The 26,720-nt window shown below is 38.7% G+C and overlaps 1 protein-coding gene across 2 annotated transcripts in view; it reads left to right on the top strand.

Moving 5' to 3' along the window:
- The window catches only part of LOC134645907 (neuronal PAS domain-containing protein 3), a 367,866-nt gene that overhangs the window by 142,839 nt on the left and 198,307 nt on the right, over positions 1–26,720 (top strand). For both annotated transcript variants that reach the window (XM_063499536.1, XM_063499537.1), the window contains exon 3: positions 8,869–9,113. In XM_063499536.1, coding sequence (XP_063355606.1) covers positions 8,869–9,113 — 245 coding nt within the window. The remainder of the gene's footprint in view (positions 1–8,868; positions 9,114–26,720) is intronic.

The following is a 26,720-nucleotide window of genomic DNA, read 5'->3' as shown; positions in this document are numbered from 1 at the left end:
ATGAGAGTGTTTTCTTAAGTTCACATTGTTCCCTGCATTTTTCTCTCTCTCCTTCTTTCTTGTTGTTCATGTTTTCATAGTGCCTCTACACACCAACACAAACACAGTGAGCTGCATTCTGTTGTTTGCTCACAACAGGACTAACTAAACACGTAATGGTTGGTTGTTGGGTATACATATGTGCAAACATACGCAGAAAAATCATTTTTAGGCCCCCTTCCTCCACACCATCATCTCACTCACCCAGCCACAGACACACACAAAGTCACAGCAAGTTTTAATCCTTTAATTTATTAGTTTTAATTCTGCAGACGACATGGTTATTGTATCTTCATAATCAGTATGGTCACTGAATCTTTTCCTCCCTGTACTTGATACTACATATTTATCAGAAAATTATTCCACCTAAATTGTTGCCCTATTGCTTATTTCATTATTTTTTTGCCCTTCTTCTCCCCCTCTATTAATAAGAGTTTGGGTTTGGGTCTTTTATCCCCTTTTGACATCATCTTATTGCTCCCCCTACTCCTCCTTCTACTCTTTTTCTTCTGTTTACTCCCTTTAATGTATTTCATATATCTCTTTATATTCAGTTTCCTTTTCCTCTCTGCCTTTCTTTTAACCTCTTTTCCCCCTCCCTCCTCTCTCTCTCTCTCTCTCTCTCTCCCTCTCTCTCTCAGTAGGTAGATTGGATTTGGCACTCAGTCCCCTGATCAGTGATCACACGCACATGCACACACATAGCGAGCAGGGGTTTCACCACCATGGCTGTGTCAGCAGGCGGGGCTTAATCCAAAGTGACACTTGTTCTCTGCCTTCCTTTCCCATCGCAATGGAAGCAATTACCCTCCTCCTGAAGGGCCTTTTGTGCTTGCGTGCATGCATGTGTGTGTGTGTGTGTGTGTGTGTGTTCTCGTCCTCGCCTGAGTTGACGGGGTGGAACCTCGGCTGTGGGTCACCTGAATGGCTGAATTGAAAGATGAGGGAGAAGAGAGAGGAACAAGAGGAACAGAGAGAGACTGTCAGAGAACAGAGGGACAGTAAGATTAAATAGATAAGGATGAGAAGGAGACAGAGTTCTTTCTTTTCTTTAGCTTTATTACTCCCTCTCCTTCTCTCCTTCCTTTTTGGTCCCTCATTCATATTCTTTCACTTTCTCTATTTTTGGCCCTTTTAAATAATATGTCAGAATTTGATCATTTAAACCCTCAAAAACAGCAGCTATTTCCAACACACTATAACTTACTAAATGTAAGTTATACTGCAGATCTGGCAGGAAACTGCTCAGAAGTACCCTGTAACCACCTTTAATAACCAGGTCTCTCTTGGAAATGAGATTTTTAATCTCAATGAGATTTTTACCTGGATAAACAAAAGACTAATAATAAAAAAAATGTTTTAAACCAAGCAGTTAGAACAGCTTCTGTACTTTTGTTGTTTACAGTTAGGACCTTACAATACTAAATGTTTTGAGTGAATTCTTCACTACACACACATTTAGCAATTACAATATGTAATTACAGTTTCGAGTCACTTGCTACCTGATACTAAGCATATTACTTTGTAATCCATACAAAGTGATACTTTTTTTCATTACATTCTAAAATAGTTTTTCATCTTAGTTCGTTTTACGGCCCTGTTGCACAGCAGAACACTGTTTTGACTCACTTCAGACGGTAGCGCACCTCTTGATTTTTGTAACCTGACGCAGAATGGGCACTGCAGCTGGGTTGAAGATATTATTCTCCAACCGGCTGAGAGTGGTTGCTCACAACCTGCTTTCATGCAAGCAGTTGCTTGGTGAAAATGTGTGTTCAGTGACTGGTTGGCAAATGGCTGCTGGATCTTTCTGGCAGTCACAAGTGTGAAACTGGTTGTAAAAAAAACAAAAAAACAAATATGGTGCTGCACTGGAAATCTCCTTCCATTGCTTTGGTCACTAGCAGTTTGAGTGGAAGACTCCAACTTGTCTCCAAATACTCACAATATACTGAAAATCAGAAAATGGCGAACATTCCCGTTCATCATAAAAGTTGCATCATTTGAAATGTGTTAGATAGGCATACCTTTACTTTAGAAAGATATTATTAGTTTCTGATAAATTGTGATTTTTTTGCAGCAACCACTCACCAACCAGCAAGATTGCCATGGGAGAATACAGACTAAGTGTCTCTATGCCTTTAGACTAAGGCCTTAGACCAGGGGTGGGCAACTCCAGGCCACAATGGCCGGTGTCCTGCAGGTTTTAGATGTGTCCTTGATCCAACACAGCTGATTTAAATGGCTAAATTACATCCTCAACATGTCTTGAAGTTCTCCAGAGGCCTGGTAATGAACTAATCACTTGATTTAGGTGTGTTGACCCAGGGTGACCTGGAGTTTCCCACCCCTGCCTTAGACTAAGTCTAATAAATTTCCAGAAGACCAGCATGGCCTCATCACACCTTAGACCCCACTGATCTCCTACCAATCCTCTAAATTCTGCAATTGCAGTATGCAGTATGTACCATGCAGTATGTTTGGAGTTGTTTTGTTAAATACAACTTTATTTAGGAACATGTTCTGAGTGTACTTTAAAGTCAAATAATAAAACACAATGACATTGGCAACATCCACAAACTGAACCAGTATTAGGAAGTAGTAAGAATAAGATATATGGGGATTGTCCAATGCCCGGCTGATTACCGTAGTTTTCGGACCATAAGGCGCTACGGTTTATAATGCGCACTGTAGATGAACGGGTCTGTTTTCATTCATGAGCGCACCGGGGTATAAGGCGCATTAAGCGAAACTAAACAGTCAGATAAGTCAAACTTTACTCAACTCATTCTTCTTGCTTCCTCCACTTCAGTATCATTGATTCATTAATGTTGAATTCTCTCGCAGTTGATCTATTCCCATGTTGTTGCAGTATATTAATGACTACCCTCATATTGTGGATCTCAGTTGTTCTCCTGACTTTAGTTTGATCCGTTTACAAAATCCAGCCATGCAATTGCATTTGTCCCTAACCATTGGGAACCATCCCGTTAACTTTTATTGAGTGGAAAAAAGTTAGCATTCGTCATCCAGCTTCACTGTGTTAATGTTATGCTAACATAGCTATATCCCTAGCAATCACGTAGTACATCCTTATATACCAGCTAGTCCAACTTCAGTAGCCCTACAAACGTCACTGCTGTTTAGTTTTCTGTCTTCATTTATGTTAGAAGTGATAGCAGAGCTGTACTTTTTAATTTTTTCAGAAATCTCTCAGTCAGATCACGTTTAGGTGGAAGCTAGCGAGCTAACTTCCTGCTGACTTCTAACTCTGTTAAATTTAATAAATTCTGTTTTCATGGATGCCTGGATGTTAAACTCAATTGTTACACCTGGTAAAACAACAACGCTGATCATTTTATTAAAGATGAAAGAATTTAGACAGTTTTTGACTCTCAGTGATGCCAGAGTGTTCGTTTGACTTTGGGACCTGAAGTGAACGGAGTTTTGGACCCAGATTACTCTGCAAGGCTCCTGACTACGGTAGCCGCAATGCTCTGACAATCCATCAAGCGGTGTGCCTTCATAGCTTACCAAAGTTATAGTGAAACATTTTCTGACAGATTTTTGAGCGCCGTGTACCACATAAAATCGGTTCAAGGTCAGTAAGCACAACCAGAATTCATACATAAGGCGCACCGGATTATAAGGTACACTGTCAATTTTTGAGAAAATTAAAGGATTTTAAGTGCGCCTTATAGTGTGGAAAATACGGTACTAGGGCTGATATTTACCATTTTTGTAATTACTGGCATTCTTATTGTTTTTAAATCAATTTGAAATTAAAAAAAAACAGGTTAATTTAAAATTGTTATACAATGTCCATTTGAACCAAACTTACATTTGCACAGTGTTAAACTTAACACCCATCGTATGTGTGTGTGTTTATTTATATATAAAAAAGATTTCTATCAGTTGTCTGTGATGGCTATCAGTGGTCAGGACCTCAAACCTCCCCAGATTTCCCTGTTGTCTACCTCACGGCGCTCCTGAATCATTTATCTCCTGCCTTCATCTCTTTATTTTCATATTGCTCGCTGTGTTTCTCTTTATCTCATCAGAGACATTCCTGTGTGGATGTTATTTTTGTGAAGTGCATGCTGAAATATTCTTCCTCTCAGTTTGGCCTCTGCAGATGGATGAGCTGATCATGTAAACAGATACTCAGATATCAGAAAAGAGCAGAAAAATTAAGCAGGGTTTATATTGTGAAATATAAATGGAACAAAAATGGATTTCTGTTCAATCAAATGATTGCAGGCATAAACTAAACTTTGGTCTCTGAGGAATATAGTGACACAACACAATAAGAAACATTTGGTGTGTTAAGTATATTTTATTCGGTTTTTGCATGTTATATTTTGTCTGAGTGTCTCATGCTGTTCTGAAAATAGTCCCATGCTGGTTTGAAAAACCATGCAGATCTGGCAGGAAACTGCTCAGAAGTACCCTGTAACCACCTTTAATAACCAGGTCTCTCTTGGAAATGAGATTTTTAATCTCAATGAGATTTTTACCTGGATAAACAAAAGACTAATAATAAAAAAAAATGTTTTAAACCAAGCAGTTAGAACAGCTTCTGTACTTTTGTTGTTTACAGTTAGGACCTTACAATACTTTGCCTTTCTCTGAGCCACTCATTTTGGCTTTTTAGGGTCTTAAATATTTGTAGGTTAGTGAACTGTAAATTTTTTCCACTTCCTGAAGACATTAACTATATTTCTGACCCACCCCTATTTGCATAGGGGTGGGTTGGAAAGTTGCTTGCAGCGGCAACAGCGATTGTAGAGGGAAGCAGCTTAAACAGTCTTATCCACATGAAATTGGTCAATTTAATATGGAGAAAGGTATCTACTGGAACATACGCTAATTTGGGCTAGCTGGAGATCAGTCGAGCTGCCAGTATCTTGGCTCAGTTTCACTTCATGTCCTGTCTAAACTAAAGTTATGGAAACGTATTAGTGAGGTTTCAAATAATTTTAAACATCAGTCTCTATGCCTAAACCTGGCCAAACAGTGAAAGCTACATTTTAAAATGATCACAGACAAGACTCTGGCCATATAGGTCAAAAGTCTTTTGCCACCACAACACACCTACCTTCTGATGTGGACATCTTGTTCTTTTGAAGTTGAAATTGCCCTTTGTATTGTTTCAGGACTTACATAAGTAGTTTCTGATGGTTGAAATGGAATTGGGGGACCAAGCATCCTACCAACACATCTCTGCTTATAATATTGTCACCTGCAATTAAGTCAGACAGTAAATCTGCTTGGCAGCAATTTGTCCTGTGACATGACTGATAGCCAGTTTGACCTCCAGTTGACCTGAAAGCTAAACCTCAGCGTGCTCTCTGCTTACATGCTCTTAAAATAGTCAGGCACACACGCCCTCTCACTCTCTCTCTCTCTCTCTCTCTCTCTCTCTCTCTCTCTCTCTCTCTCTCTCTCTCTCTCTCTCTCTCACACACACACTCTCACACACACACACACACACACACACACACACACACACACACACACACACAAACACACATATCTTCTCTTTTCAGCTGACAAGTTCTTTAAAAAGCCATCGACCCACCTCGCTGAACTTTACGACATGACACACACATACACACGCACACCTCGCCTGCCGTGACAAGCTCTTTAAAACACCATCAAGTCACCCGGCTGAACTTTACGACACAGTTTCATTTCATGTTTATAAGACCCAAGCACCTCCATGCACACACACACACATGCCCTGATCACAACAAGTGTTGCATTTACCTACTCAGCCGGTACATGATAAATATGTCTGTTTGAGTCAAGGTCAAACACACCTCCTTGTCCACTGACACACACACACACACACACACACACACACACACACACACACACACACACACATATATTCTACACAGGCACAGCTGCAAACAGCAGACAGACATGAAGACATATTTGTCGTCCGTCAACATAATGCTTTCCAAGTTTGCGGAACAAATAAATTCCGTCTGCCTGGCTGCACCTCGCTTTCCCAGCAGCCGTCAGTGCTGACTTCATACACACAGTGGACAGATTTGTGTGCGTAAATATAGTAAATGTAGTGTTTTTTTTCTCTCACAAAAACATTTAGTGGATTTTCCTTTTTTCTCTTTTTCTCTGCTGACTAATAGCTGGAGTTACAAATGGTGACAACGTGCCTGTAGCACTGGTTTTCAGCAACTGTGATACATCAAAAGCTGACTTATATCAAAGACTATAGTACTGTATATACATGGTAATGTTTTTTCTCAGCCTCTCCTTTCTTACTTTTATGGTTCTGTATAGTCAAGATGATGGTCAGGAGAGCTTGCATGGAACCAAATAAGCATTAAAGATAAAAATGGAATTGATGAAGTCATACATAACCATGAAAGAATGAGTTCGGGTGAAGGTGTGTTGCAAAGCAGCTTGCAGCTGTGGGCAGGCCAAGGCAAGTTAAATACTGCTCTCTGTGTGACATTTGCCTGTTTGAAGTGTAGAAATCTATCACCTGAGGCATCAGCTGATGGGACTGGCATTGAGATAAGCTCTTTTATGAGGCCATCAGCTTGCTCCTGTTTGAATTGACAGCATTCATGATTTATTTTATGCTGTAAGTTAGGATGCATACATCCACAACAACACAAAGTGCTGTGCTGTACCTCAAGTGCTATAAATAGAATGTGTTACAATGTTAAAAAAATAATACTAAAAGTCAAAAAATCAATAAAATGCAACTTTTTAGAAAGGGAGTGATTACATACGTTGAAAAAGTACTGTATTTTGTCAACCTCTTCTTTCCATTTACTATTTGTTCCCCCTGATAAATAAATGACAAACAGTATGAAAATTATACTCTCTGCCAGATGACATCCATTTTTCATCTCTAGCCCTAAACAACTCCTCCTCCTCTAAAGTGTTTGTCCGCTATCCCTCCATCTCATCCCTCTTCTTCTCTTTACCCCCCCTACATTTTTTTTAGCTCCAGCAAAAATTAATCACCTGTCTTCCTGTCTTTGTGCGTGTGCGTATGTGTGTGTTGCCGGCAGGAAGCCCACAGAGGTTTTTAGCAGCTGATTTATTGCCGAGTTAATTCATAACGGCGTCCGATGATGATGAGAGGCTGCAGGAAAGTATGGTCGTCACTGTTGTTGTTGAAGGGTGAGAGAGAGGGGGAAAGGGAGAGAATAAACAGAGTCATTCTTTGATATAAAGTAATAGGGTGGAAAGTGATAGAGGAAAAGTAATGAAAAGAAAGTTATGGAATAAACAGAGAGACAGATTGCAAGGTGCTTTAAAGTGTAGTTTTAATATGAAGAAAAGTAGAGAAAGAGGGAGGAAATGGGATTAGCAAAGAGGGTGATCTTTGTTGGTGTAGTTTCCTTCTTTCGTTCACTGAAGAAGACATGACAGTTTAATGTGAAAGTGTTTAGATTTCCCTCCCCAGAAGAATGTGCAAATGCTAATTAGTGTGGAATCTTAGTTTATTTCCATTTACCATATCAAAAGGCAAACACCACTGAACCTACAAACTAGACCTACAACCATTAAGACCGACAAAATGTCTGCTGTGGTGGTACAAAAAAGTAAGCTACTGTGTCAGTCGCTATACCAGACAGTCACCATATTAGAACAGCTGTCTTTGGCACAGGCCAGAATCTGTTTGAACTGGAGAGAGGGGCCAGAGACAATCTTCTGTAAAAGTCTAACTTTGGAGTAAGGGCACTGCGCTACAGTAGCTTACCTGATATGGAAATAGGAATCAAAAGAAAATAAGAAATCAACAAGTCATAAAGTTAAGAGGTAAGAGCTAAGAGACTTTAAAATGGGTAATATATAATTGACAAGAGACAGCCCCCAAGAAGTGACTTTAAACTGGTTATTATGAACAGTTGTTTTATTGTGAAGTGACTTCTAAAAGATAACCCCTCTGGTGGCTGTAGTAATTATAATAATGTAGGGAGGAGACTGGGGTTGATAAATGGGTCTACAAAAAAGGGAATTTTAACACAGGACACCAGTTTTGCTCTATTTTAGCAAATTATGCATTTTTTTCTTTCACTCATGGCTTTAATCAGAGAGCACAAAGTGTGCTGTAATTTTTTTTCGGTTACTCTGAGATCACTACTGCATGATTTCACACAGTCATGTAGCAAAGGAAGCAACCTAAGGGGTGTAACAAGCAAGAATAATGATAGTAATTGATAATATTCTTTTGTGATGGTCATGAATTTGTAAGCTTCTGTGCAACATTACTCTTGTATTGGTGAAGAGGTGTAAAGAGGTTTTTGTGTCCTGTCTCCCTTCCCTCACCCCTAGGCAGATGGCTTCCTACCCCTGAGCCTGGTTCTCCTGGAGGTTTCTTCCTGTTAAAAGGGAGTTTTTCCTTCTCACTGTCACCAAGTGCTTGCTCATGCAGGGTTATCAGATTGTTGGGGTTGTCTCTATGATTATATAGTGTTTACCTTACAGTATAAAGTCTCTTGAGGTGACTGTTGTTGTGATTTTGTGCAACAGAAATATAATATAAGTGACTTGAAATTAAAATGTGTCATTCTTTTCTTCAAGATAAAAAATAAGGCTTAAAGCAGTGTTGGTGAAACTGGCCGTGGCAGACACGTGTTGTGTGTGTCTTCGAGTGCTCCTGTATCTGTAAAAGCATTATTTGAAGACCATTTTATCTATGGGCATAATTTATAATTTTTCTCTTATGAATGTTTATTAAGCTTTTTATTCCAGTAACACATGATTACTGAAAATCACATTCTGCACAACCCTTTTATGTGATCAGATTTCTTATAACTTTTTTTTTTTTACTCCTTACAGGCTGCAGGCTCTGAGGAAGGAGAAGTCACGGGACGCGGCAAGGTCGCGTCGGGGAAAAGAGAACTTTGAGTTTTATGAACTGGCCAAGATGCTGCCACTGCCAGGTGCCATCACCAGCCAGCTGGACAAGGCCTCCATCATCCGGCTCACCATCAGCTATCTGAAGATGAGGGATTTCGCCAACCAGGGAGACCCACCGTGGAACCTGAGAATTGAGGGACCTCCGCCCAACACCTCGGTCAAAGGTAGAATACACATTGGAAACATATGTGGTTCTGTGTATTTAAAAAAAAAAGAAATCATTAAGAACCAAGAAAAGCTTTTAAAGAAAGCAGACAGTAATGCTTGTTTAAGGAATAAAACATCTGAAATATAAAAACTCAAATTAAAAATGTTCTTTGTAGTGTAGTTGGTTCGTGTCCTAGCACAAGTATAATTATTTTTCTTTTGCTTGTTGATTATTTGAATCATGGTACCTTATAAGCCACACCTGCAGAGACTTAGCCAACATCTCAGACCACTGAGCTGCTGCTAACTGACACACTGATTATTTGTTTCTGATGGATCAAAGCCTGAGAAGAACTTTCCAGTTGAACACTTGGTCACATCAAATCATAATTAAGCTCAGACATACAAATATATGCAAGGTAATAAAATTACAGGTTACCACTACATCCATAGTCAGCCTCACGAGTAAAAAAGTATTTACCCTCTGGGCAGCTGGTTCCTACTAATGGAAAACATTACTAATTGATTCCTATCTCTCCATACCTAAACAACAGATTAGACTGCATTTTGTAAAAGGTCAACCTTAGTACAAGTATGCTGCATTGCAGCCATAGGTTACATATTAAAAAAAGGGATGTGGTTCCTGTGTCTGAAAAGTTAAACCTATGCTAAAGTCTACTAAACCTGGATAAGGATTTTTTCTCTCTCACTAAGAATAAGCCTGTGGTTCTGTTTTTTCACCATTCATGCATACTGGAATAGGTTTGATTATGCTTAAAATTGCACTATTTTCTTTCTTCCAACTTTGTTTTTCACAGATGAAGCGACATTGGTTGCATACTTAAGAACTGTTGACTGCAAATGACTAGTCTAGCTTTAGCAACTCACGACTTCAGATTTTCTGTCCAAATGGACATTTAATATGTGATTATAGCTGATTTAGTGAACAGAAAAGGGTTTGAAACTGGCTTGATTCACCGTGTTGTACCGAAACAGTTGTCTGGCAAGAAAATCAGAACCTGTGTGAGAACAGCTTTACTGTGAATTTGGCAAACAGATGTAACTTGAGTTCAGTTAGCTGCAAATGATGCGTAAGCTAAATACAAAGTGGTGACATTGCTTATTGGAAATAAAATTAATCCTCAGGAGAATGCAAGTCCGGATTGCACTGGTGCTCAAATGTGGAGCTTGGCATAATCTAGAGGTGGTTTGCCACTTCATTAGGGAATGCTGGGAACCCTGTTGTAATTAAATGTGCTATATAAATAAATAAACTATAACTATAAATATAACTGTGTTATACTATCCTAAAAACCACCATAGAGTGGTAGAATGGTACAGCCCAACTCTGGACAGAATAAATCCTTGTTTCATTGTAGACATTTGACCTACTGTGTCGGCAAAACCGAAACACTGCCTACTTAGCTGACTGAAGCAGAGCCTGTGTAAAATGTAAATATTGCGGATGAGAGTAGACCTGACTGCTGGATGTGAAAGACGTTAAGTTTAACTTTGTGTGTTAAATAACTGTTTGATATAAACTTTTTTTTTCTTTTTACTTCATTTGTTATGATTTTGGCACTTGTGATTTTTCACTGACTGTGGCAAAAGTGCTTTTCTTACCCCTGTGTATTATATCTAATGGTCAGCAGGGAAAGTCCAGTTGTATAGTCAGCTCTCTTGACCCGTGCTTTCACTAAACACTTTCCTGATGTGTTTATTGCCTCAGTTGATGGTTTAAAGTTATACTGAATGCAAAACAATGATTATTTTGTACATTTAGGTTCTTCATTAAAGTCAAAAGGGAGGATAAAGCACAGTATACCTTTGGGAGGGCCTAGCTTGTATTTAAAAAATGCTCACTTCAAAACATCAAAAATATAACTTTGTAAACTGGTGGGTGACTTCATGGTTATTACATCCATTTTTTTTAGTTTACAGTCAATAATTCCAGCTTTAAATGATTTAAACCAGGATTCATCTGAATCAAATGATTAGTTCATTATCAGGCCTCTGGAGAACTTCAAGACATGTTGAGGAGGTAATTTAGCCGTTTAAGTCTGTGTTAGCTGTGTTGGATCAAAAACCTGCAGGACACCGGTCCTTGAGACCTGGAGTTGGAAACCCCTGAATTAAGCACTCATAGATGAGTTTCAACTTTTTATGGATTCCGTCAAAAAATATTGCAGTTTTGTTAAAACTTTTAAATTAAAAGTGAGAAAGATTCTTTCTGAATAGATAAAGTTACCAACACCTAGCTGGTCCTTTATCAAAGATACCTTTGATACCTTTGATAAAGGCATCTTTTAAATTTCTCTGAATATCCCAGTGAAGTTATTCACAAATTACCTTTTTGGTAATGAAAACTCGCATTAAGTTTGTTCTCATATGGAGAAAAAAAATATAAAGCTTTCAATATTGTTCCACCAGTTTCTTCCTCTTCTTTTTTTCCCTGTCCTAATTTCAGCACACAGCCTTTTTAAGTCTTTTTCTTGTCTTTTTGATCCTCACTACATTTTTTATTACTCTTGGACGTTGTGTGTCATTTAAAGATAAAAAACAATTTTGAAGTTTTTGCATAATAACAGTTTTTTTGATTGATTGATTTTTGACCCAGATTACCTCTTTTCACCCAAAAAGCTGTCAGTGTAAGCTGAGCCACAGCAACAGCTTTACTGCCCAATTTAGTTTCCACAAAAGCTCATCTTTGTGTCTTCAAACGAACATTTTCATTCAAATGAAAGTGAACACACAAACATAGGCGTATCAGACTTACAGCTAGCAGCATTGCAGTGACTGTGGGGCTCTTTAAACTGCTATCAAACAACTTGCAAAAGCTGCAGAAACGCACCACGGTCTCTCTCTCTCTGTCACACACACTCTCACACACACACACACACACACACACACACACACACACACACACACACACACACACACACACACACACACACACACACACACACACTCACTCACACACGGCTAGCTTCAGCGCTAAGTGATTTTTCTGTGAAGGGAACATTAAGCTTTGATGAATTTCTGCCTGGAGTACCAGAGTGTACACAGCACTTGTGAATCTAAGTGGAATTTGCCTTTGAAATGGCCCCTTTGTGCGACGCACTTAAAGGAGAAGAGGAGCGTTTGCTTTTAAAGGGGACATTTGGGCTTGTAGGAATGACCCAAAGATGAAAGCAAATTGTCTGAAATTTCTAGGGGCGACAGTGCGTTTCACTATGTTTGTGTGTGCTGTAAGAACTACAGTACAACCATATTTACCTGTGAACAAGAGTACACGCGGGGCGAGACTGTAGTTGAGTGTGAGTGAATAAAGGTAAGGTGTATGTATGGGTGTTTCTACACATGAGCACGTCTAATGTGTGCTCACACATGCCCTCTCCGCACAACAGCAGATGGCATCATTGTCGGCAGCGCTTTGAAGAGGCGCATGCATTTTAATGAACAGAACCAAAACGTATACACCAGATAAATGTGTGCATGTGTGTGTGTGTGTGTGTGAGTGTGTGCTGGGTTGTTTTGGAGCTCTCAGGGCTGTGTGTTGTATATTTCCTGTAACACAGCCCTGCAAAAGACAGCATCATACTAAATCACATTTAACACGTGTGTGGAGGTACAAATATTACATGAACAACCCTTAATCTAATTCTTGTGGACATTGACGGTGTTATTATTATTATTTATTTATTTATTTTCAGAATTATAACTTTGTGATTGCCTCTGTGTGATACTTTCAGGAAACCCTGTCCAAAATAGATTTCTAGACTGTTTTGGTTCATTTATATTAATTCTGACTGGCCACACTGGCCGTTATAAGGGACACAATTATCCAACCAACTGAGAAAACTGCTCACAGTCTCATTATTACACAGATAAAATCAAACCTGACAATGTGGATGTCCTAGAAATAAAACATGAAGACAAGGTCAACAAATCCTCAGTGTGAAGGTCAAAAACACAAAACAGACTTTGCTTAAATAGAAGTGCAAAGAACCTACAAGAGCAAAGTGAGGTTTTTATGTCCATACGCACACACAGCAATTCAATCAGACTGTCCCTCTTGTGCACACAACATATACAGTACATGATATGCTTCTCTCTGCAAGGTTGTATGTGTGTGTTTAGGTTGTCTTTACTCTCTCTCCTATTGACTGACACTAATGAATGAATATCCTTCTCTAGAAGACTGTGTGTGAGTGTGTATGTGCATCCATGCCTATGTGACTTTTTACTTTGTAATTGTTTTGTGTGTTGCAGCCTATGTGTGTGCGTGCGTGCGTGTCTGTGTATTTGTGTGTTTCGCAGTGTGCGGAACAGCAGAGAATTATTGATTTTGGCCTCTGTGTAGCTGCTCTGCATTGGTTCAGGTAATGAAGATTGTTCTGTGTATGTGTGAGTCTGTGTGTGTGTGTGTGTGTGTGTGTGTGTGTGTGTGTGTGTGTGTGTGTGTGTGGTATTCCTACTGATGACTCCATACTCTTTCTGTTTTTCCATCTGACAATATCCTCATTTATTGTTTTTCCCTCCTTGGTTTTAGTTTTTCTCTGTCTTCCTCTCTCTTTTTTTCTCAAATTTTTTTTAACTTTTTCTTGTTTCTGTCTTTTTCTCTTCCCCCTCCCCATCCTGCACCCATCTCTGTTTCTTCCTTTTTAATATTTCTTTTCAAAAGGAAGAAGGAAAATTAGATATGATTTCTGATCACATGATTTTGATCTGTGTACTTGCATTATGCATTCATTTTTTTATCCTTTCTCCTCTCATTTCCATTTCCTTTCCCCAACTTATATTTCTCCTCTTTTCAGTTAAATTCTGTTTTTCTTCTAACTTCTTTTCCGTTTGCCGTGTTTGTTGTCTTTCTTGTTTTGTTCATTCTCACCTCATGTTGTGTCCTTCCCTTTCTTCCCCTCTACTTCCTATCCTTTACCCTTTTCCCCTCACACCACCTTCCTCTTTCCTTACCTTTTCCTCTTCGCCTTTTCCTTTATCTTGGTTCATGCACTATATTAATTCCTCTTTCGCTTTCTCCTCCTCAGTTGATTCTCCTTTCCCACTCCTCTTTGTCATAACTCTTTACTTTCTTAACCTCCGTTTGACTTTTTTCTATTTCCTTCTCCCCATTCTCCATTTTCTCCATCCTCTCATCCACTTCCTGTAATCGCCTTTCTTCCACTCCTTCCTTATCCTCCTCCACCCTTGCACTTCATGCCCCTGTACACCTTCCCCTCCTCCCCCATTGACCTTTGCAGTAATTGACCCATCAGTTGCTCTTCTACAGTTTAGTGTTGGAGGTTTTGACTTTCTGTCAGTAAGAGTCTCCACATCTGCTACAGGACTCCACACAAACAACCGTGACCTTTGGAGCATCCTGACACCCAGCCCATTTTGTGTGTGTGCGTTTGTGTGCGTGTGTGTAAAAACAATTGACCGCTCACTATTTAAGTGCGTAGGTGAATGTCGGTCGTTGTGTTTATGTGTGAATTTATGGTGGTGTTTGTGGTTGCATATGCAGGTACAGTATGTGTGTCCGGTAGTGTGTATGAAAAGCTTTGAGGGTCTCTGTTTCTGTCTGACAGTCTGGTGTTTGTGCGTGCGTCTGTGTGTGCCTGTGTGTGTGACCCCCTTCGACACCTGGCTATTCATTATGCATGCAGAGAGCAGCAGACACCAAAATGCCACACTTCATGAGCCAGTCTAAAAATCAAGACACACACACTCACTGTACTCCACTCACAAACAAACAATATACGCACTAATCCAAACACACACAATCACATACACAAACACAAGTTTTGCACATACTTTATTCTGACAATATTCAGAGAAATACACATATAAGGATATTAAGAAAACACACAGGTACCTGCATAAATACGAACTCCACCCTACTCCTTGTAAACACATCTTGTTCATATGTGTGCTGCTTTACATTCTGTATAAATATCCTCTCTCTCTGTTATTAAAAGATAAATTATGGCATTTTTTATAAGATCCACATACCTAGTTATGGTTCAGTGCATGAGCTCAGGAGACTCATGAGGAATATCAGGTGTGTGTGGGTGGGTGAATGCGAGCTCAGGATCTTTTACTGCAGTTTTTAATGTGGAAAAATTGTGTATTTTCAAAGTTGTGTTTTAAAACAGCCCTGTGACAGACTGGCGACCTGTCCAGGGTGTACCCTGCCTCTCGCCCTATGACAGCTGGGATAGGCTCCAGTGCCCCCCGCGACCCTGAAAAGAATAAGCGGAAGCGAATGGATGGATGGATGGATGGTGTTTTAAAAAAATACACTTACAGTAGACTGTGCATACGTAAAAAAAAAATGTTCTGGAACATAAAATATGTCATATCACATCAGATAACATTATCACATTAGTAACAAACTTTGTAACCTTTTTAGTGACCCTATAGTACTGTAAGGCCTGTTTTAATAGTGAAAAACACATTTAGCAGATTATTGGTTTGAAAGAAACTGGTGGCTAAGAACTTTGAAATGTTAGCATATACCTAATAGATCCATTGGTAACGCTATTCAACAATAGTCAGGGAGACTTTCTTTGGGCCTTTCTGCCTTTATAGATTTTGCTTGCTAACTAGGTTTGGTAGCATTAACTAATAACTTTACTCTCAAAAAGTGCTCCAAAACCAAGCCAGCCATGTTGGAGAGCATCCTCATTCACAACGTGTAACATACCAACGATTTGTCACGTCCCGAGGCGTCTCATAGTAACGCAAAATGTAACCTTCCGTGTCCGTATGATACGCTCCGGATTGTGGATGGAATCCAATAGAATGACGTTCCCAGAGGTAATACATGCTCCAACCATGTTTTCCAGCCCTAACCCTAACCTTAACCGTAACCTTAACCGTATCAGATAGTGTTTTCCAATGCAATTCATGATGAAAAAGTAAAATAAATTTACATGTGTAGATTGATTCCAAACGCTTCTCATGTTTCCGAACGTGTAACATATAGACGAATTGTCACGTCTCGAGGCGTCTCATAGTAACGTGAACGGTAACCTTTACCTTTTTTCCACTTGATAAAAGTTAACGTGAAGGTTCCTGATGGTTAGTGACAAATGCAATCGCAGGGCAGGATGCTGTAAAGGGACCAAACTGCAGTCAGGAGAACAACTGAGATAATCCATCCACAATACGAGGTTAGCCTTACTGCTGCATTGCCTGGGCTGTAGTTACATCATAAGATTTTAAAAAACTGAGCTTTAAAAAGAACAGGAGTAATAAAAACTGAGAGAGGCTGACATTGATCACTGACTGTTTTTAGGGGTTTGTTGAGATTAAATAGAACAAGATCCAAAGCATTAAAATATGTTAAAAACACAACAGCCTAACCCAGAAGCAGGATTCATCACGTCATCACTTAAATACCGGATAGAATCACGCTCTCAGCAGTAACACACGCTTTAATCATGTTATCCAGCCCTAACCATAACCTTAACCATAACCTTAACCATATCAGATGTGTTTTCCAATGCAATTCAAGATGAGAAAGTAAAATAAATTTACACGTGTAGATTCATTCCAAAGGGTTCTCATGTTTCTGAACACATAACATACAGATGGGTTGGGTGGCCAAAAGTGTAACATACTGAAAATTTGTCACATAGCATCTGTATGTTACATTTTGGAATGAGAACGCGTTGCGTTTTACCATCTCATCTCCTTCGTGGAATCCACTGAGCAGCACAGGACAGAGTTTGTTTAGTCTTATTAACCTACTACCCAAACACATGAGTGCCACAAACATGACAGCCTTCATCTCTGTAGTAGTTATAGTAGAAAATTATTTTTTTCTGATTTCTACAGCTTTGTTTTTCAGTGTATTACTCTGTAGCTATGCATCCCGAGGTTATGAAGAGTGTCTCCCTGAAGAAACTGTACACAAGGTTTGCCTGCTGTGTAAGTGACGGTTCAGCTGCTGTGATGCACTAGATAGAGAGGAGCAGCCACACTCCTGTGTAAAAAGATTAACCTTTACTTGACCATCATTCACCATGAACCTGCAGTCCAGGATTTAACTCTGCTAATATCAGTACATGTAAATTTATTCCTTCCCTCTACAGAGATTTGTGTAAGCCCACAAAAAAAATAAATAAATAAAAAATGCTGTAGCCTAAATCTGATTGAGATGATTCTATATCAAGTCATGTTGTGAAGTATTGTCTGCATTGTTTAGTGTGTATTTATGTGAGTGTGTGTTCCTATCCACTTAGCATTACATACAGCCAGACTGCCGCTTTATACAAAATCAACCTCCTGCTTAGAGAGACTCTAAGCGCTGAGTGAGAGAGAGAGAGCGAAAGAGAGACAAGGGGGGAAAAGAGGCGCATCAGAAGAAAGCGCCTGAGTAGAAAAATGAGAGGGATAACGACAAGACGGGGGAGAAAGAGAGAAAAATAAACGAGATAGTCAATTAGAGAGACAGAGGCTATCAGTGAGGCTGAGAGAGAGAGGCAGAGAGACAGAGAGGGAGAGCAGCAGGAGTCTCGTCTCGTTATGATCCATCTCGTCTCTTTGTACCAGCTGACGTTTTTATGATGCGGCCTGCTGGCTGGGCTAATGGCTTCCTCCATTATACTGAGGGAACACAGTGACCCCGACACCCGGATAAACACAGCACTCACATCAAACCCCTCCCACCTGCCCAACCCAGCCTGCAGACTGCAATCCGACAGTGAGTCAGCGATGAAGCTCGTTTCAAACCGAGAGATGGAGAGAATTAAAAAAAAAGTACAGAGATAAGTTGTTCCCCAAACACTAAAAGGTTTCCAACAGGCGTCCACTGCCTGCTGTATGGCTGGGATTTTTTAGTAAGTGCCTGGTGTCAGAACTGTATTCATTCAAAGGTAAAGCAGCTCAATGCCAAAAAGGAAAGGACTTTCCAGTTACATTTTGAATATTTATAGCTTTCATAGTTGTGTATAGTATTTTACATTATACATGACTTGATGAATTGTCAAAGGTCGGGATGTTTTTTCAACTTGAAATATAGTCTTCAAGTATAGGAGTTCAACACTGTCAAACTAAAGGTAACTCTTTTTAAATTAGATTTTCCTGATTACCTTTATCTATTGACAAAATACATTTTTAATGTTCAAACAGAAAATCTCACACCAGTAACAGATTTCCTTGTAGTTTAAGCATTCACACTGACAGTGCACTGGAAACCAAAAGTACAAATCAAACGGCAAGCTCAACTTTCTGCAATGACAGGACAGACACCCTAATTAAATTAAAGTTGCATATCAGGCATCCATGCAGGTTACATGATGGGGCTTCAGTGTTCATCCCCGCCCATACAGGAAGCAATTCACATATCACATTGCTTTGTTGCAGATGGTTAAATATCCTTCACTTAAGTTAAGTATCCTTCAGTCTTATTAGCAGTCATTTCAATTGCTCACTCCAAAGCTAAGAAAAGTTTAATTCAGGGTCCTCCCAACTTTCTGCTGCCAGTGGTTATTTGGCCCGTGGTTGATTGAAGCTGGTGAATGTCATTAACTTTGAGTTGTCTGGACATCACCACATTGTTGCTTTTGCATGTGGACAAAATTTTTCATCATGAGCTTAATATTTTTTGCTATCTATTAGAAATGGCAAAGTTCTTTAGGCAAGCTCTTTTTAATGAATGTCATATATTGCAAGATCTTTCAAAGACAGAATACAATTTAAAGCTGCTCCTCATGGAAGTATGTTTAAAATATGGATGTGACTGGTGCAAATTTAAAAGAAACGTTGTGTTTTTGTAACTTCAAAGCTATCTAAGATCAAATATAGTAATCTGAAACGTTTTTCACTTGAAGTTTTCAGAGTATGCATTTTAAGATGCATATTATCTGGATTTGTTTTGACAGATTAGACTTGCTCTAACAGCTCATTGTTTCTTTCTGTAAACTAACAACTCGAATCTCCTTCCAGCTGTTGCATTCAGGTTAGACGTCATTTAACAGCAGGCTCAACTTCCCACTGATATCTGAAATAAGACAACACAACTCGTCTTCTAAACTAAAGCGCAGCATGTGTGATTGAAACCATATAAAACACAGGGCCTCCGCTATTTGCATTACATCATGCACACACTGGGTGATAATTGTTATGTCTTTCGCCAAAATACCCCCTATCTAGTTGTAATCATTGCAGCTTTTTACCCTCGGATCTCATCTTAAACATAAAAAAGAAGAAGCGAGGCAGCTCCTACTTCTCAGCATAATAAACTTGTCAAACGCAGCTTTGGTTCTCTCACTGCAAAAACCTGTGGCGCTCCTACCGGCCCCCAGCTTAGCCCCGTTTGGCTCTGCAGCCGACACGCCGCTCCATCCGCTGGCTAAAACCACTCCCCTTGCATGCTCGCACTTAATAAACAGAGGGTAATTTGGCCAGCTGCGAGTGTGAGATGTTTTGATTCCCGAGTCACAGTGTAAAGAAAAATGGAATGACAGAGGGAGAGGGAAACAGCAGTAATTATAAAACTAATTACCAAATGTTGATGATGCCCATAGGCTTTGCATAACTAAATTTAGACGAGGAAATTGCTTTCGGCCGCCGACGTGGCTGCTGGGCATTTCGTTCATCTTTTCTTTTTTTTCTTAATTCTTCTCGTCCTGCCTGCTGTCACACACTTGCACACTGAAGGAAAAAAAAAATCACCATGGAAACAATTATTCAAACACCTATCTTTTTCTCTTTATTTTTTGTTGGCAAACACAAAATGGCTCCGGGAAGTGTTGTTGTCCAACAATGTGGTGTAATGACAGAAAATATAGCTGCTTGTTTCTGTTTATCCCGTGAAAGACATAGCAATTAACTACAACACAGAGATGCTCACAGAGAAACTAAGAGACATTCACTTATTGAATCAGGCTGTGCCGCTCTCTGCGGGTTTGCATATGAAAAACGTGTTTTTGTCTCGCCGAGTGTCTGCACAGATTTCTACATAGCTGAGCTCTGACGCCTGATTTTCCTCTGGAGTGATTGCAGAAATGTCGACTGTTGGTTTAAGTTTCTATTAGATCCTACTTTGATCAGTCCAGTGTGAACAAGCACAGTCTCTGAATAAGTGTTGAAACCAAAGTGGTGTGACTGACTAAACTAAAAGAATTTACAGGGAAATATCTTTCACAGATAGAAGGCTAAAAAAATGGAAATAAAACAAGTGAATGTAAAGCAGGGATTATACTTATTTGCAGACACAGACAGATGCATACACCACGGTCAAGCAAGCATTCCTGTTATAACTCTCCTAAACTTCTTCTTCTCCACCTGATCAGCACATATGTCATTGGTGCATTATAGTGTAGTTTCTCAGCAGAGAAGTTCTAGCATGCTTTCAGATGCAGAAACACCTTTAAGTTGTTGGGACTACCTGAACTGGTTCCTCTGCAACTTGGCTTTGTTTCTCCAAAGCCCTGTCCACACAGGAGGCTCACAGATGGTTGGTCGTCCAGGCTTCGGTTGGTCTCTGGTTGCCTCATCAAGTCTAGTTGTACAGTGCAAAGCACTGTCTAACATGTTAGTCCAAATTCAACAACTCGTTTGAGGTCTGGTGATTGCAAAGGCCATAGCACGCATAACACATTATTTTTTGACTTATTTAACCAGTCAATTCAATTTAATTATATTGTATTTATATAGTGGCAAGTCACAACAGCAGTCTTCTCAAGGTGATTCAATGAGACATTTGCCCCTTGATGTGAACAGTGTTGTTCTAGAAGAGACCATCATGGTAGAAATGTTTCATTATGCTAACCAGCAACTACATTGGCTTTGGAAGGGAGTCCCTCGTTATAAACTCCCAATGTAAAATTCCTAATTTCATAGGTGAAATGGATATGTTTAGAGACAAATATAATAAATGGTTTTGTAGTCCAATCTTTTTAAAACTCAACCACTTGGATTAATGGTTAGCTCGGCACATGGCCACTTTGATTAATAGTCCCTCAAAAGAACTCGGGATCTGATTTAGAGAGCCAATTGAAAGCACTGTTTAACCTCGCTCCATTGTCCTTATTTATTTGGTTGGATTTGGTGACAAGATTTCCAAATGTATTCCTTTTGAGAAAGAAGGCGCTCTTAGCTGTTCTCTTTACAGGCACTGAGAAACGCTCTGTGCAAATGAAGAACATCTTATGGTCTTCCACAGATCTTTGCCCCTTGTACAGTCATTTTAGATATATGATGTTTTCAATGTGAGATCTTACTCAGCCAGGTTTGCGCCTGTCCTTATGTTTTTTTAATACATTTTATTAGTCATTTGTTGACTCTAGTTAGTCTGTGAAAGCATTTCAAGGCCCACTGATGACAGCTGAGAGAAACAAATGTAATCCTTTAAAACATAACAAAACCTGGAAAAGCTGAAAGAGCCTGAAAACCTTTGGAATGTGTCACATTTATGTTGTCATTGCTAGTATGTTTTGCTAGTCTGACCTTTTTTCCCATCATGCCGAAGATTTTGTTTCCCAGAAGTCCCACAGTCATTGGTATCACTTTGTATTAATCATAGTGATACTCTTGTGAAGGACATTTACCCATTAGAGCTGATGTCCTTACTAACCCAGTTATACATCTAATGTCCTTTCTAATCTGTTTATCCCGCTTTCCCTCCATACCAGACAAATGGGACATTATTGGCTTATGTACTGCACACTGTAAGGCCCTCAGCAGTCAATCATCCACTCTAATATTCAGAAAGGCAAGCTTTGACACTGAATTAAAACCGACATGAAAAGCATGTGTTAAACAAAGTAAAGTATTTCCAATCAGGTGTAATTGGCCTGTCGGAGCCAGCGGTGATATATGTTCCTAATTAGTTAAGCGGCCTCGGTTTGTCTCAAAGGGTGTTTTTTATTTTTTAATTATTTTTTTTCCTCTCCTCCCACAGCTGATCGTGCATCAAAATGTCAAAATAAACTGGGGAATAAGAAGCTTTTTAAAAGCTGCAGCACCGATTGCCAATATACATGATTGGACTGGATGGGAGTTGAGGGAGTAGGCAGGGTTGCGGGGTTTTACCTATCAAATTCTCTTGGTATTTAGGCTATACGCACCAATGAATAGTCATTACAATCCAGTTTGATGTGCAAAAGATATTCTTGTTTTTATTTTAACCATGTGCTTGGTGATAAGAAAATGCTGGGGCTGTGTTTTAGGGAACACCCAACCAAGGACTTTTTAAATGGGTGGCACAGAGGGGAATATGAGCCTGTAAATAATTAAATAAACTATGAGCTTTAAATTTAAAAAAATAAATATACAGATAAAGTGTTTTTTACATTTTTAATTACCACTAAAACCTTCAGTCCATATTATCGTATTACTGACTAATGTATTATTATTGTTTGAAATAAGGCACTAAGGAAGACCACATTTGATTTTCCCCCAAACCTGAACTGGGTAATCTCAGTTCTTGATCTAAGTTCAGATAGTAACGAGTCTTGTGAGATCACTTGACACATCTCATCTGCTGTTATTGCAAGATCTTAATATTAAATTGTCTTAAGATTAATTTTAGAAGGCATTTATAAATGTTTAAAAGAAGAAAAAAGTTGGGGCAAGCATCAAACAGCTGGTGGTACTAACAGGAAACAGCTGGAGGAATATTTTGCAACTAATTAGGTTGATTTGCTACAGGTCAGTAACATGACTGGGTGTAAAAAAAAAAGAAAGAAAAGAGCATCTCAGAACAACAAACAAACTATGTTTACAAAAGGTGGAACAATCTCAGAAAAATGTTCCTCAATGTAAAATTTCAAAGACTTATTTCATCATGTACAGTAAATAATATCAAAACAATCCAAGAATTTGGAGAAAGCCCCCCCCCCCCCCCCCCCCCCCCCCAAAAAAAAATAAAAATAAAAATCCAATAATAGATGTCCATGATCTTCTAGTCCTCAGGGAGCCCAGCATAAAAAACATGCCTGATTCTGTCATGGAAATCACTGCATTAGCTCAAGAACGCTTCCAGAAATAATTTTCTGTGAAAACAGTAAGCCATCTGCCATCCACAATGCAGATCAAAGCTCTATCATGTAAAGACGAAGGCACATGATAATGGGGTTCAGAAATGGCACGATCTTCTCTGGGCTCATTTAAATGGATGAGGCAAAGTGGTCAGATGAATCAGATACTGAAACTCTATTTGCGTCCTCTGGACTAAAGACAAGAGGCACCATCTGACTTATTAGCAATGACAATTCTAAACTTCATACTGCAACTAATATAAAAACACCATGACTTCATACGAGAACTGTCAAGGTACTGAACTGGCCTGCTTGCAGTCCAGACCTTTCAACAACTGAAAACACTTGACGAAGCATTTGACAAAGACAGAGGACTACTCATCTCCTAGAATCCTGTATCAGCAAGTTCCCAGAGGCGTTTTCCTGCCATTAAATTTGGAAGACCTTTTGTTTTCATTTTAAATGATACATTTTCTCAGTAAAAAACATTCCACATTCTACGAACTGAGCTTTTATTTTTTCGGGGGTACTAAACCCACAACAGCAGCACACTGCAGGTATGTATATGCACTTCTACATATCTCAGTGTGTTGTTTAGAATATACAGCTGTCCTATGAAATAGGTGAGGCATTTTAAAAGGTATTTTTAACTTTGTAAGACAATATTTGATCTGTAGTAGATACTTGTGGTTTTAAAGCTAAGAACAACATACAATAAAGAATTTATTTACCATTAAAAACATGCTTTGTTTTGGTCCTTTACTTGACATTTTTATAGGCTTTTATCATCTTTTGCGAGTCTCCTTTCATCATTCTCTTATCATGCTTTGGTTTTGTTTGGGTTTTTTGCATTTTTCTTATATGTCTCTGTGTTACAATATATTGCTTTTATCATTTTATTATTCATGTTGACATTTTTTTGCTTCGTATTTTTGTAATGTCTTTTTTCATTCTATACATTTTTTTGCCCTTTTCAAGCTTGTATTCAGCATTTGTCTGTTAAAACACTTTTTAGTGCCGCTGTGCAAGTAAAGTTATAATTATTAGTATTATAAAATAATTCTAATTACATATTGTAAACTCCAAAGAAGGACACTGTCATGCTAGAAGATGGCTGCAATAATCAAAGCTATTGATAGCTTTGAATTGTCTGTAAGACCTCCACTCAGCACTGTTATTACCTTGTTTACGCCCTGTCACTCACACAAACTCGGAGCAAAAAGATAAACTGGCGGAGGCATACGCAGAGATAAATACATACACTCGGCTGCACTCTGATCGAAACCATTGGATTTAATGGATTTTTACAATTTAAAATGTTACAGGGGAGAGTTAGAGGACACTGAGAGAGAGGGAGATGAATGAATCAGAAAGAGAAAGAGAGAAGGGAGAGAGGGAATTAGATAAACTTGTGGGGAAGAGAGAGAAGGGGGCCAAGCTTGTGTTTGCTGGGCTGTGAAGCATTCAGCTGTACCACCGTCTGAACGCTCCGTTAGCAGTCCAGCCATTTCTTAATAACACTCATAACTGCTCTCTCAAACCCTTCTCCTTCTCCCATCTCGCTATCCTTCTATCCATCTCTGCCTCTGTCTACTCATCTTACACCTCCATCTTTCTCATTTCTCTATATTTCTTTCTTTATGTTTTCATATTTTTTTCTATGCTAGTTTAAATTTAGAGGAGCTGGAAAATCAAGATTCAAGGAATTTCTTCCCTCAGAAAATGACCCAGAAAGTGACCCAACCAAGTAGTCTTTGAAAAGTGAAAGCAGAGTAAAAACATCCAGCCTAAACCCAAATGCACACACACACACACACACACACACACACACACACACACACACACACACACACATATATATATATATATATATATATATATATATATATATATATATATATATATATATATATATAGTGGAAAAGCTCTAAACTATATATCATTTGTGGAATGCTCACTGGGGTCATCATGGGTGGTATAAAATGTTTGACTTTTAGCAATTTAATATTAGGTTAATGTTATAGTATAATCATTGTTAACAATTAAGCAACATATCTAAATGTATATTTAATGGTAACTAGTTGTTGTGGAGGAAATAATTATTGTATCCCCTGCTAAATCGGTAAGTTGTAATGTTTGCACACATTAGTGTGGAAGCACAGAGGTTTTTGCACTTTTTCAAATTCTTCATTTTTGTATTTAGTAGCAATATGAACAAAATTCCAATGCAAATCTTAATTCAGTTCAATTCAGTTTTATTTATATAGCTCCAACAACATTGGATTAACAGCAACTCATGATTAAATGCAGATGGAGATGGATGTTAATGGAGAACATAACATAACACGCAGTGAGATGATGAAATGAGCATAATATATATCAAAATTCAAAGAAATTGTGTTAATAATAATTTTAAAACAACAGATCTTAATAATCATTGTATTTTTGATACTAATTGATTTAGATTGGACCATGGAGGAGATACTTAGAGACATGTATACATACAAATGCTATAGTCATTATAAGATATAATTAAATACAAAGTAATAATACAAATGATAACTTTTGGCACTTCTGTGTTTTTTTTAATACTTCTACTGTATTGTTATAATTAAATGTAATTTCATTCCTTATGCTAGTAAAATTCCCACTTTGTTGTTGTCTCCTCTTTGCTGCTATCTTAGTTCTCTTTCTTTGACGGTCCCTCTATTTTTTTTTCCATCCCAATTATAGACAGGTGTATACAGTGTCATTTAGTAATATCTCTGATTAGCACGCCATTAGGATTTACCTAGCTATAGCTAGCACCCAGCTAATTAGCATGAACACCCATGCATAGCCTTTTCACTTCTGGCCTTTGCAGTCTTAAAAGAACCCTGTATGCTTAGAGGTAGGCCAGGTCCTTTGAATGATGCATCTGCTGAATTGGAAAATAATTACAGTGACTGAAATTACTATTGCAGAAATAACTTTCCTAGTGAAGCAAACTTAAGTCGTCCGTTTCCCATCCTTCTTTCCTTCTTTCTCCTTTCTTTTCCTTCATTCCCTGACTTTAGTTGATTTAGCCGGTTTCTAACACTCTCCTTTTTTTGTCCTTTTAGGTTTTTTTCAAATATTTTTTTTTAATTTTCTTCCTTTCCCTTTGTTTTTTTCAGTATTTATTGTATTCCTACTTTTCATCCATCTGTTTTTGCTTCCTAATTCTGATACTACGTCCTACCCCTGGCTCCTTTCACATATCCCTCATCCCTTCCTCCACTCCGTCCTTGCTTTATGTCTTCATTTTCAAACCAAAGACAAGCTGCTGCTGAACTAATTGCAGCTGTTGTTTTCTAACCACAGCACTATAGCTCTTCTGTTGTATGTCATTGTAGTGAAGATGAAAAAAATGTTGCTTTGAGGCTTAAAGCAGAGAAAGTTCATTTCAAAGCCATCTGTCCCTCAGGACGCTGATTAATTTGTTGGCGACTGCCTGTCACTCAGACTGTTTGATCTGTTCGCTTAGTAATTGATTTTTTAAAATATTTTTAAAGAGAAAAAAAAAACACAAGCTAAATTGACTTTGATGAGGCTGTTGATCAGAAGGACTTTCTTATTTTTTTTAAGTAGCAGTGTTTAGTCTCGGCTGAATCA

This window comes from Pelmatolapia mariae, linkage group LG16_19, assembly GCF_036321145.2.
Source record: "Pelmatolapia mariae isolate MD_Pm_ZW linkage group LG16_19, Pm_UMD_F_2, whole genome shotgun sequence".
In the NCBI taxonomy this organism is placed as follows: Eukaryota; Metazoa; Chordata; class Actinopteri; order Cichliformes; family Cichlidae; genus Pelmatolapia; species Pelmatolapia mariae.
Note: the sequence above shows the minus strand (reverse complement) of the source record. Positions and strands in the feature narration are given on the sequence as shown.